The 13490-nt window shown below is 53.0% G+C and overlaps 1 protein-coding gene across 1 annotated transcript in view; it reads right to left on the reverse strand.

The window, feature by feature from the left end:
- Positions 1 to 13490, reverse strand: part of KDM4B (lysine demethylase 4B) — a 133892-nt gene that overhangs the window by 26309 nt on the left and 94093 nt on the right. Inside the window, exon 10 of the mRNA XM_079771308.1 lies at positions 5947 to 6143. Within this exon, the coding sequence (XP_079627434.1) occupies positions 5947 to 6143 (197 nt within the window). The remainder of the gene's footprint in view (positions 1 to 5946; positions 6144 to 13490) is intronic.

Below are 13490 nucleotides of genomic sequence, written 5' to 3' on the forward strand. Positions count from 1 at the left end.
TTCCTTTGCATAGTTACCAAGCGGCTCTCAGTTACCACTCAGGGTGTGGCCATGCTTCCTGCTTCCACACCCACCAGCTTCTCTGCCTGAGTCTGCCACCATCTTCGGTTGTGGTGAAATTCCACGTTTTACATTTTACTGACTATAAACATTGTTCATCCATGCTGCTTGCACTGCAGTCTTGGTTCGCTCTTCCTGGAGTAACTGTTCCTCTCTTAGATGCTTGGCCTTCCTGGTTATCTCCAAGCTCTGGTGTGGTCTCCTACGCAGGGCGCCACACACACCTCCATGGCATCCTTACGTTGAAACTGGTTTGGATTCTCCTGGGTTGGATTTGGTTTCCCTGGTTCTGTGTCTTTCCTGGCTGTTGCCACTGCTTATCTAGAGCACACCCTCTAGCTTCCTCAGAAAGGAGGGGGAACCTGGGATTCTGCATGTCTAAAAAGATCCTATTCCTCTCACACATTTAGTTGGTAATTTGACTAGGTACATACTTCTAGGCTAAAAATTATTTATCTTCTGACTTTGAAGGCCTTGTCCTTTTTGTCTATTAGCTTGTAGCATTATGATTGTCAAGTCCAATGCCATTTGGGTCCCTTGTTCTTTATGTTGACATGTTTATTCATTCTGGAAGCTGGAGACCTTCTGTTTAACCAAAGAGCTGTGATATTCCAAGGTGCGTATAATCTTCATCCCCAGTGCCAGACTCTGTACTCTGAAAATGTCTTTGGTTCTTGGGAAATGTTCTTTTCTCCTTTCCTGAAACTCCTAGTAGAGGCTGGAGTTCCTGAACTGAGCCTCTGATCTTTTTGTCCTGCCCTCTAGTTTTCCCAAGCTATCTCCCAACCCCTCTCTTGTGTTTTCTTTGCTCTCATTTTATTTTATTATTTTAAAAACATTTTTATTGATTTCAGAGAGGGAGAGGGAGAGAGAAACATTAATGATGAGGGAATCACTGATCACCTGCCTCCTGCACATCCCCTACTGGGGATTGAGCCCACAACCCGGGGCATGTGCCCTGACCAAATCGAACCGTGACCTCCTGGTTCATAGGTCAACACTCAACCACTGAACCACACCAGCTGGGCTTCTTTGCTCTCATTTTAAATGTCCAAGAGCCATCTCTTTCCTAAATGCTTCTTTTTGTAGCAACAGGTGCTTCTATCATAAACGCACAGTCACTCGTCCTCTGAGGAGAATGTGAGTTTTCTTGCTCCTTGCCTCATCTCTTTCTGGGGAGTTCTGCTTTTCCTTTGTGTTTGAGACACTCTCTGTCTTCTATTGAGTTTCCTCAGAGGTTTAGGGACCCCTGGCTGAGTTGTGTGAGGGACTAGGAAGGTTGTTGGTGGCTATGCGTGGGTGAGCAGGGCTTGAAGGGGATGGAGAGGGCAGGAGTCCTGTCACTTCACGGGGGACCCCCCAACATCAGAACCTATAGCTTTGCTCTGCTGGGCTATTCTGTGACCCAGAGAGGACCCTTACAGTCTCTGGCCTCGGGGTTAGAGGCACGTGGGGCTGGCAGCCGGGATCCCACAACCTCACCTTCAGGAAGGCCCCTCCCTCCGGCCCAGAACCGCCCAGGCTTGACCTCACCAGGCAGCAGGGCCACCGTCCTCTGCTGGGAGGTAGGGTGGAGTGGGGGGTGCCCCCAGCCCAGCAATTCCTTACACACTGGCCTTCGGCCTAGCTTGGTGCCGTCCCAGGAGGTGCCCACATCTGGAAACCTATGCCTTTCCCAAGTTCCTCAGCACAAACTAGCCGCACCCTGTCTGTGAGCCCTTGAACTGAGCTTCCTGTGCTGCAAAGTCAGGTATCAGTTGGCCATCTTTTCCTCCTTTTCCAAGTCTGCTGCGGCTGCTCAGCTGTCATGGCCCCCTCGCCCATTCTTTGTCACTCCTTTACAGTCATTTTAGTGGCATTTCAGGGAAGGATGGAGATAAATGAGCACTTTGTCAGGCTTAACAGGACGTTACTTAGTTAAGTTTATACAAACCAAATATTGGAACTAAGTCCAAATAGCTGTATTAATATTTCCAAGATGGAAGTAGGTGTCCTTGGACCCCAGATGGCAGGAGAGGCAGAGTGAGGGCTCCCCATGGACCCCACCCTATGTAGTGGGCTCAGAGTGGCTCCAGGCTTGGACACCGAGGGGCCCAAAGCACACAATCCCTCTGTTCCCTAAGGCAGGTCTGTCAACCCTCACAGGACCGGCTTTTACCCAGGGGGAGTTTAGAGCATCCAAGGCTGTTGGTGCCAGCACAGCCCCTGGGTCAGGGTGCAAGGGGCTGTGAGCTGTGTGCCCCAGAGCCCTTCTCCCCTTCACCCGGACCCAGGACATGTGCCTCCTCGCCTCCTACTCCTCTCTGCCCACACAGACAAGTGGGTGTGTGACGTCTAGAGGCTTTTGCCTCTGAGAAATTGCTGAGGGTGTTCTGGGGAAGAATAATTTAGGAAACATTCAGTAAGTCTCCAGGGCAACCCTGGCAAGAGTAGGGTCAGAGGCTCAATGGTGTCCAGTGTCTGCTCAGGAGGCATCAAAGGGGGCGCTGAAGCTGCTCCTGGCTCCTCATTTCCATGGTGATCCGAGGGTAGTGGTGAGAGGTGGTGCGGGTGGGCAAGCTGGGTCAGGGCTCCCCCATGGACGGCATGGGTAGCTGGAGGCCACAGCCAGTGGAGCTAGCAGGGGCTGGAGTGGACGGGAACCGTGGGTCCCGGTGAGGAAGCGCGTCTCCTCTCCATCCTCCTCTGCACTAGCATGGCGGTGGCAGCTCAGATGTTCCACAAGCATGTGTGCAGCAAGCTGAATGCACACCTGCTGCAACATGTGGTCAATGGGCCGCGTTTCTCGATGTTCTCATTGGAAGTAACAAGGAGGCGGGAGGAAAAGACAGTCTGCACATGGAGCAGGGCTGCGGGTAGGAATGGGTGGAGGGGAGGCTGGCAGAGACCAGGCCTGGGAGAGGCGCCAGACTCTATGGTGGCCTGTGCCAGCAAAGCAGGATCCCACCTGGTGGTGAGGGCCGAGGAGGCCATACAGCCAGGAGCAAGAGGTCCCAGCTTTGCGGCTTGTTTGTCATGGGGGAGGGTCAGTGTATTCAACAAAATTTAGGCATGGAAGATAAATCCGAGGGAGGGAGACAAGATCATTCTCTCCCGGAGAGGCCAACACTTGGCCTCTGCTCTAAGATGACATGGGGGGCTCAGTGTGGGGGGCTGTCAGGAAGGCTGGACCCTCCATGTAGGGGTGAGGGAGGGGATCCTGGCTGGGTCAGTCTGAGCAGGGACCAGGGAGAAGTTGCAGGGCCAAAGGACAAGGTGAAGCTGCAGGGGGACATGAGGAGTGGGGATGAGCAGCAGATGAACATGGAGCCCACTGCGATGCCACCACCTCTGCCTAGGGCAGGGTTCCCAACCAGGGACACTAGGTGCTGCCTAGGACATCTGTGGCCATTAGAACTGGGACTGGGGAGCTCCTGGCATTGACTAGGATGGGGCGCGGATGCTGCCCCACAGAGAACGATGAGCCTAAGTGCCCACAGTCAGGGGTGCAGGGGACAGTTCAGGGGAGGAACACACAACCCTGGTCTAGAAGCCACATTTGCCCCTACCCCTATCTAGCCCAAGCCACCCTTCCCTCAAAACAAACTCTGAGGCTCAGGGGAGCAACCCCCTCAGTGGAGATGAGGGACAGGGGCAGACGACCATGTGTTGTGGGCACTGGGCCAGGAGAGAAAGGTACAGGCAATGGTGAGAGTCACTGACTCTCAGGTCGAGGGTAGTAGTCTTGGGATTTGAAATGTCAGTCCCCCAATCAACCTCTACAGAGAAAGCCCCTCTATGACTTTAAAAAAAAAGGGGGGGGGAGGATCTGTCTTATTTAACATATTGAAAGCTTTAAAGGAAATTATATCCTTGGGGACACGACTTAATTTGTTATTCAATCCCTCTGTCGGAATATTACAGCTCCCCAGGTCGGAAGCAGAGGAGGCTGAGGCGAGAGAGGAACGCTCCAGAAAGGAACAGAGCGTGACAAGCAAGCCAAGCGCCCTCTACTGAGGGCTGGCTGGGCTCGGGGAGTGAGAGGGGGCAGCAGGCAGGGAGAGGGCCTGTGGGGAAGCTTCCTCTGCACACAGAAGGCTCCAGCTAAGGGAAGCATAGCTGGCGGCGCCCCAGTCCTCTAATCCCATCCATTTCTGGATGTGCGCTTAATTATTGGCAGTCTGCTCTGCTGACCAATTAGACTGAGCCACAATCCATTAGCCGTTATGCAAATGCTGCATTGGGCTCTGTTCAGCAAGCTCACCCTGCTGGGAGGGATCAGGAGCTACACAGATGGGCCTCACTGAGAGAAGTTGCTTTTCGTGAGAACACACAGGAGAGCGGGAATCAAAAGGACAGACAACAAAAGAAATCAGCAAAGAGAGACTCACCTTCAGGTGGGCTGTCAGGAACAGATGTGAAAGCATTCTGGGCTGATGGAACCTTCTCAAAGACAGAGGCCAAGGGGTGGGAAAACATGTGGGTGAAGCTAAGACTGCCCAAGATTCTGGATTCACAGACAAATGCACTGAAAACTAGAACAGCCCCATCGGGGAAGAAAGTTCTGGACCGGGCAGAGTTTAAAGGGTGCTTCTGCAGAGTGTGGGAGTGCCACTGACCAGTCAAAGCCAAAGGAAGGAACTGTCCGAGCGCCCCCACCTCTTCAGTGGTCCGTCTCTGGGGCCAACTGTCCATCATCAGTGGGGACAAAAGAAGCCAGAAGTGACCAAGAGGCTACAATTAGAAACCTCACCTGAGGCCCAGATCCACCCGCTGCCTGTTCTGGTGTGGCCCCCCAGCTAAGAAAGTTGTTTCCATCTTTAACTGTTAAAAAAATAATAATACTTTGTGACATGTGAGAGTGATATAAAATTCCAAATCAGTCCACAAAGTTTTATTGGGGCACACCACATTCATTGTTTATGCAAAGTCTACTGTCTGTGGTGGCTTTTGCAGTGAGAACTTGCTGAACATTCCTTGGGCACCAAAACTGAGTCCACTGGAACTCTGTCTGAGTAGCTCAGAGCCCTGAAAGCCTTGCCGTTTCCCGGAGAAGAGAGGAAAATGGGACCGCCGCTTCCGGGGCTACAAGGTGATACCAAGAGCACAGTGCTCACTGCTATCTCCCTCCTGGCAGGAAGTCAATTTCTCCCTCTTCCTGGACCTGCCACCCATGTCCCCATGGCTATGGTGCTGATGGCAAGAGGGTGCAGCCACTTCACCCGCTCCTCCCCCACTGGATGCCAGGCCCGAGGTTGGGCAGCCACCACGCTGTCATAAAAGGCATGGGCCAGGAGGGGGCTCCCTGAGATGGAATGAGGGTGGCAAAGGATGTGCCTGGGAGGACGGGTCTCTCAGTGACTCCAAGACTGTGAATCTGAGCAGCCCATTATTGGAAAAGCCAAAATGAGCAATCAAAACATGAAATGGCAGAGATACGGACCAAGTACTGGACCCCTGAGCCCCACGGCTACAGCATGGTACCTGCCATCGTACGGAGCCAAGAAGGAGCCCGACAGCCCCAACACAGAGACATAGGGCTCACCTAAGGTCACAAGCAGACGAGGAAGAGGGACAGTGTGTGCTGTCCCAGAGAGGAACCAGATGGCTGGAGGGTCAAAGGGTCAGCCTCCCAGGAGCTGGTGGACAAGGAGCAGGAGGGAAATTGAGTCTAACAACACAGACACCGCCTGCTACGAGGCCTGCAAACTCGAAAAGGTCAGGGCCTGAGAAACACTCTGACTGAGAAGCAGCAAGATACGGAAGAAGAGGAGGAGGAGAGGAAAGAAAAAGAGGGAGAGAGGGAGGGGACAGCCTGCAGCCACCTGCCAGCAGGGTCTGGCCGGGGTAGGGGTCACTTACGTTCACCAGCAGAGCCAGGCACAGGGCAGTTCCTTGGCAACTCACCTGCGGAGGAGCTTTGCCTTGAGTGAGGCCCGGGAGGTGCTCCAGGTGCTGAGCTCAGGGCTGCTCAGGGCCGTGGGCCTGGTGTGGTCAAGCACCGTGAGGTCCTTGCCTTGTTTCCACAGCTCATAGCGCTCTGGCTGCAGGATACGCACAAAGACATCCATGGAGATCTTGACCATGTCCTTCCGGCACGTGCACTGCGGGAGGCAGGAGAGACCCTCTGAGCCCGAGGGCGAGCCACCCCACACTAGGCCTTCTACCATGAGACAGGATAGAAGGTGAAGGTGAGGCCACTGAATGCCCTTTTCCAAGCTGTACCCCCCCACCACCCCCCAAATAGGAGCCTCTGGTCCAACACCTGGCACATGGTACCAAGGTGGCCTGGAGTAGACACTGCCCTGAACAGGAGGGTCCCTGTGTCCACAGCAAACGGGCAAACACCTGTGATGAAGACAGGTTCAAACACAGTCCCTCTTATGCTCTGAACACGACCCCCTGCAACAAACCACATGTTCTCAGAGCCTCTCCCTTTATGTTATAGTGTTGTGGTAGCCCCAGGGCTGGGCATGTGCAGGAGGCATCACACCACAGGTATCTTGGGGATATTTGACACCTGGGGGCGTTAGAGGCCAGAGAAGCCAGCCAAAAATCCCAGAATCTGGACTCTAACAGGGAGCCCTGTCAGCGAGAGGAACCCAGGTGGTCCTGGCCTCCCGCTTACCTGTGCATTCGGCCAAGATCAGATGGGGATCATCCCATTGTGAGAGGGAGGAAGAAACAGAGGGGACTTCTGATCTAGGGCAGGGCTGGCAACCTCCATAAAAGACCAAGCAATCATCTTTTCAGCTTTGTGGGCCATGTGGTCTCTGTTACAACCTCTCAACTCTGCACGGTAGCTGGGAACCATCATAGGTACTACAGAAATGGCATGGCTGCGTTTATAAAACTTTATTTACAAAAAGAGGCAGGGGCCAGATTTGGCACAGGCTACAGTTTGCTGGCTTCTGGTCTAGGCTCCCAAGGATACAGCAGCCTCTGGAATGGGTGACAAGACTCTGGAAGAGGGGTCTCCACAGGGATGGCTGAAGCTGTGTGGAAGTTTGGGAAAAGGGTGCGGAGAATGAGGGGATCTCAAGGGTGACCTTGACCCTGGGGTGCCGCACTTGTCTTTCCCTAAAGTAGGCACAGTCCTTGCCTTCTTCTGGGGACACGCCTGCCCTGAGCATGGGTGACAGGATGCCTCGGGGCAGCTGCCCCTCAGGGACACTTGCACTGCAGCCCCTGAAAGCTGGGAACTCTCCTGGCCACTCCATAAACAGGCTCAGGAGAAGCCCATTTCCAACCGTTGCTAAAAACCCACCTCCATTTTAAATGCACATCTCTCCCTCCTTTTACAACCTTCTTGCTGTCACTGCCACTTTCTCAATGGAAAAGAAGGAAACAGAAAGGAAAACACTTAATTAAATGAGGCAATTATGTACCCTGCGCTGTCAAGTCCTTCAAACTCCCCTCAATTTTCTCTGGAAACAGTAAAGTATTTATGACCCCAAATCTGAGGCTGCAAAAAATGTCCCGGGGCATTTCCAGCAGCCCCAGCGACCCCTCCCCTCCCCACTCCCAGCCTGGATGTGGAGCTTGGACTCGGAGCAGCACTGACACAATGCAGACAGGGAGGGAATATTTATGGCCAAGAGATTCCCAGTAAACTCAATTCATTTAATGAAAATCTGCAGAACACAGAAAGGCTGGTGGTGTAATTTGGCTGCGGAGTGGTGAGACCACAGATGGTGCCCGGGTTTCAGAATCCTGGCCGGGCTGTGGCCTCCCCTGTGTCACCATCAACAGCAGCTTAAAGGATTTATATCGAGCAGCTCTGCAATTGCTTTCCTTTAAGTAATTGAAAAAAGCACCTGCGTGCACCCATGGAGGGGGACACATAGATGCAAGCCAGGGAGCCAACTGCTTGGTTTCCTCGCCCAACCAAGATGAAGCCAATGGAGACAGCCTCTCTCGAGGCTCTGTGCAGGTTCTGGGTGGGGTGGGTTTGTCATGGGTTAGGGGCAGAGACTTGAGGAACATGGGCACCTGTGAGGAAGGAGTAGGAAGAAGGCAGGGTCCTGTGGGTCCCACGGGAAGGAAGTGACAGCCCACTGGATTCAGGACTCAGAGACAGTCGCCTCTGTGGACTGAGCAGCTGAGCTCAGGGTGCAGGCACTGCAGACCCTTTACTGTTTCAGCCTGACAGGTTGGGTAAGAAAGTTGCTAAGGTAACATCTTAATAGGAACTTTCAGGGGCTGAACATGCCAGACCCCACAACAGCACCCCAACCTGGCCCTCTTCTATTTTGGGGTCACGTGCATAGTGGAACATTACTTGCAGCTGTTTCACTTGGGGCCCAGAAGCAGCACAGAGTGCCTCCACCCTGCAGGGCCTGTCCTGGAAAGGGGCTGGGAGCAGGCAGGAGGCAGAGGCTGGTGGCCGAGTCCTTAGGGCAGCCTCAGAGCAGTGCCCAGAGAAGGAACCGAGTTTGAGAGTAAATCACACTATTGATTTCCCCATCGATTGTCCCCCTCCAGCCGGGCTCCCAAACCTTCTGGAAAACGGGTGTTTTCATAAGGGTCTGCTGGACTGACTAAAGCTGACAGCTTCTGCTGCTTTCATTCCAGCTCCTCCACTTGGCGGTCCCCTGTCAGCACCGCAACCGAGACAGGCTCCTCCAAGGGTTTGGCCATGTCATTAGTTTCTGATAAAGAAATGGAGCACCAATGGGGGGGGGGGGAAGGTCTGAGGGGTCCCCTGCATGCCCCAGGGCCTTCTGTACCATCACGGAGGCATAAAGCACTCAGACATCAGAACCATGAGAGGCAGGGGCTCCCGCTCTGAGAGCCACTAAGTAATGAGGACTCTGAGCGGCCAGTCCTGCTCAAATCAGCCAGGGCCCAGAGGCTGGTGGTTCCATTAGTGCTGAGTGGGACATCTGGGGACAGATAATGGAGAAAAGGTAAGAGACAGGGACATGAGGGGTGGGGTAGGGGATGCGGAGTTCATGGCCTGGGTCCCGCTGATGGTCTGCTCTGAGACAAGCTGCTTTTTCACTGGGTCCCCTCCCAGGCCGGCCTGCCTGCCTGTCCAGAGGGTGTGCCTGTCCACCAAGGGCTTAGACCCCCATCTGCTCACCCCATCCCAAGATCCTGGGCCCAGCAACTGCGGCCCCTCCCCGTTCACCAGTGATGCCATCAGAGTGAAGAGGCATGATTGGGCTGGGGCTGGGTTGGCACCCCCAACACTCATGAGCAGAAACTGGCTCTCAGATGGTGCCTAACATCTAGAGAGGGCTGACAGCCTGCAAAGTGTGCCTCAAAGAGCCCTTGACAGCGCCACCGTTCCAGGAGCTAGCTGCCTGCAACGGTTTAATTAATCAGCAGAATGAGTTCAATGATGCTCCCTGAATACAGTGCTGTTTCATGTGACAGCCGAGAGAAGGCACAGCTCCACCCCCTGCACCGCCCCCCAGAGGAAAAGGGCAGGATGGCTTGGCCACCATTGCCCCATGCAGCCCCAGCAAGGCCAGGCTGCTGGAAACAGCAGACACCAGCTGCCAACCAGACAGAGGCGGAGGTGCAGCTCTGACAAGCCCTGAAACAAAATGAGGACCACAGTTCCCTTCAGCAACTTGTCCCTCACCTCCCCCTCCTAGGGATCTCGCCCAAAGAAGTGAAAAATCCAGACAAAGCGTTCTCTATTTCATTACTGAGATACACACACACACACATACACACACACGAAAAACTAACCATGCTGTTCAACAATCGTGGACAGATTGGATAAATGATAAATCCGCCCAATGGCGTCATTTAAATAACAGAAACGTTCTTAGGATGGATCTGTTATCTGAGGAAATACAAAATACACAGTCAAGAATACAGTAAAGCCCCAATTAAGAGCAAAAATCTTTAGAAAAAGCCAAGAACATTCATCAAACACCAACCATGGTTCTTTTGTTTGTGGAGTCAAAAAAAATTTGTGCTATTTATTTTTCTAAATCTCTTTATTGAGCAGGTAAATGACTTAAGTCAGAGTGCGCAAATTCTGGAACGTGGGCAAATCTGGCCTGCCACCTGTTTTTGTAAATACAGTTTTTTTGGCACATTGCCCTACTTACGGTCGCGTTGGTGCTGCTGTGGCAGAGCTGAGCAATTACTCGAAGACCGCATAGGCTGCCATCTCCAAATATTCACTAAATATTTATGGAAAGTTTGTCCAGCCTTGATTTAGTCATAAAATGATTTTTAAAGAGTAACTTGAGGACCTTGGTGGTGAGCTTCCCACATGCCAACTTTGGTGAACTGTGAAAGCGACCACAGATGTGTGCTATGTGCTGAACTGTGTCCCCCCAATTCCTCTGTTGAAGCCCTGAACCCCAATGTGACACTATCTGAAGACAGGGCCATTAGGAAGTAAATAAGGTTAAATGTGGTCATAGAGTGGGGTCCTGATCCTATAGGACTGGTGTCCTTTTAAGAAAAGGAAGAAACCTCAAATCTCTCTCAGGCCCCTCACCCCTCAACCTGTGAGGACACAGTGAGAAGCTGGCCATCTGCAAACCAGGAAGTCCTCACCAGAACCCGATGGCACTGGCACTCTGATCTCAGTGTCCAGAACTGAGACCACAACCTCCAGAACTGTGAGAAATAAATGCCGCTGTTTAAGCCGCCCAGTCCGTATTTTGTTGACCAAGCTGACCGAGATGGGTGTCCTATGACTGTCCCATTTTTTACTGAGCCTGGTGGGCTGCACACTCCCACTACCTGCTTCCAGAATCCAACTCTCAACATGTACCAGGAGCAATTAGAGCCTAGTGCCCGGGGCCTGCCCTCAGGCTCCACCTCTAGGTCACCTGCCCCCCCACCTGCAACCTGAGCTGGTCACTCAGGGTAAGGAAAAACCCCCCACCCCCACCCCACCCCAGAATCCAATGAGACCTCAGTGGGCCTGGGCCAGCTGCACTTCACCCACACCGGGTCCCAGACCCAGCCTCAAACAGGACCTGGAGGCCCAATGGCACCTGGAGGCACAGTTCCCCCTCCTAACAGAGCCAGCTCTTAACCCAAGCCACAGATTTCACACAGTCTGCCTGGGACTGCCCCAGGATTTTTTGTGTTAATGAACTCAGACACTTATAAATAAACACAGTATCGAGGTCTTCGAAACACATCAGGAATGAAAAGGTCAGGCCCCTGGTCATCCAGTTTACTAAGAAGTGTTGTGCCAGGGCCTACAGCAGCAGGTAAAAAACAGACAGCCTTCGAGATGGGGTCGTCTTGTTCTATCTTTTGGGTGGTGGATGTGTGGGTGGGGTCCCTCTGTCCACTGAAGCAGTTCCAATATGCTACACCTACAAGCAGTAACATTTGTGTGCTGCTAAGGGAAATGTCTAAGATGAGGTCCGAGTTACAGGTATGGCTTGCCTGACAACAGAGCATCCTGTCAAACTTCCTGAGCCTTCAGAACAGTCGGACTCGGAGTGGAAGCATATGCTAAGGGCCTTTAATTTCCTAAGGTTTTACATGTGTTTTTTAAAAAAGGCAATGATCTTAGATTCTGCAAGCCCAGAGCAAAATGGTTTCCGACTTTTAGCTCAAATCAAGTCCCATCTCCCACATCTGAACTATTGTACACTCTGAACTAATAAGGCTGAATTGATGCAGTTTCACAACACCATGCTGGGCCCTGCCCTGCAGTAGCTTACAGCAGAATTGCAGAGAAGTACACACAGGTGAGGAGACAGGAATGTGGGTACAGAGAAGGGCTACATCCACTCAGGATCCACTTGACCCTCCCCTTGATTGCCAGGAAGGAGCACCTACTATGTGCTCTTCTAGCTCTGCCACTCTAGTTATTGGTGTTCTTGCCAAGAGGAGGCCCTGTGGGAGGGTCCCTTCTCTTACCTCCTCGCCCATCCTGAAACTATGCCTCATAGATTCACAAGAGTCCCTTACAACCCTTGTGTGCATGTGCCCAGCTCCAGGTCTGCAGGAAGGGGGAGCAGAGAGAGAAGAGGGAGGAGATGGGGGGACAAGACAAGCAGAGAGGAGAGGGGAGGGGAGGAAAGGGGGTGGGAAGGAAGGCAACAGGGAGGTGGAAGAGAGGGGACAGATGGGGACAGGGAGGGTTTGCCAAGGCTGGAGCCTCACCTTGCAGAAGCTCGGCCACCAGGGCTCAGGTCTTTCCCCATAAAGGGTGTCCCCAACAGAGCCTCCTGTCACAGAAACACTGGCCTATGTGAACCCAATGGCTCAAACCTGTCACAGACTCATACAAAAGGCCGGGGGTCTTGAGAGCTCCAGCCAGAGGCTCAACAAGATGCACACTTGTCACTTCCAAATGACAAATGAAAAGAGTTACAACTATCAAGTCTAGGGGCCCTGGGCCTAATGTGAGCACCGAGCCAAGAGCAGGGAGGCTGTCGCTCTGCGTCAGAAGACTGACACATCAAACAGCCCGACGCTCGTGCGAGGGTCTCCCAGGACCTGCTGCTAAGTTGGAGGAAAATGAGAAAACAGAGTAGGGCGGAGGTTTGCCCCCGGTTATCAGAGCAGGGCCCCGAGCAGAGACAAATAGATTTCTTCTTTCCAAAGCATGAAGAACAGAAATTGGAATGTCGTCTGGATCAGAGCTGGTGGCCCGTGGGGCCCAGTAGCACTCAGCTGGAGCTGTCTCAGCCGCAGAGAGCGGAGGGTAGAGGGCGGAGGGCAGGCTCAGTGGGCCTGTGGCACCTGGGCTCCCCATGTTTACTACACATGGCAGGGCACCTCCCAGAGTGATCGGCCACCAGCACAAACTCTGACTGCTGCTGGGGACCCAATGCAGGATTATAACCAAGGACGGGCCACCTCAACTCCACTTCTCCCTCTCCAGGCTTGAAAGCAAAATAAATTTAACCTTTTCGTGGGAATGAACATGAATGCCCAATACAACCCTATTTGACATTTCCACGGGATGAGGTGTGAAAAGCACTTCACCACCACTCATGGGCTGCTACCCTACAAGCTGGTTTCAATCAGCCCTCATCTGCTGGTCCTACCCCACACCCTGTTTCCCTCCCACCCCCAACCTCTGGCCCCTCTCCAAATCTTTCTCCAGGGGTTCCCAGTTCCACATTCCTTACTCCTCTCTGGCTTGATCCTTGGCAGCACTGAGGCACCGGGCCCTAAAGGCTGGTCACCCAGTGAAGGTGGAAGTGTCATAGCAGGACTGACAGCAATCAAAGGCTGCCACATGCTCCTTTTGGCAGCTTTCAGTGGTCTGTCCCGGGCTCCTGGGACATGTGAGCAGCCCCAACACGACTGATGAGCCTGGTATAAAGTAATGAGGCTGGGCTGCCTCGGAGCCCTGGGGTCTTATCTGCCACATTTCCCCCAACTTAAACAGCACTGAGCTTTAATCAGAGGATACCTCTTTTAAAAAGGCTGACTAAATATTAGAGTTTTGCTCAAATAAAATAACAAAGTGGGAAAGTAGAGTAAACGAGCCTAAGGAGAAA

This window comes from Cnephaeus nilssonii (genome assembly GCF_951640355.1).
Source record: "Cnephaeus nilssonii genome assembly, chromosome: 5".
Lineage (NCBI taxonomy): Eukaryota > Metazoa > Chordata > Mammalia > Chiroptera > Vespertilionidae > Cnephaeus > Cnephaeus nilssonii.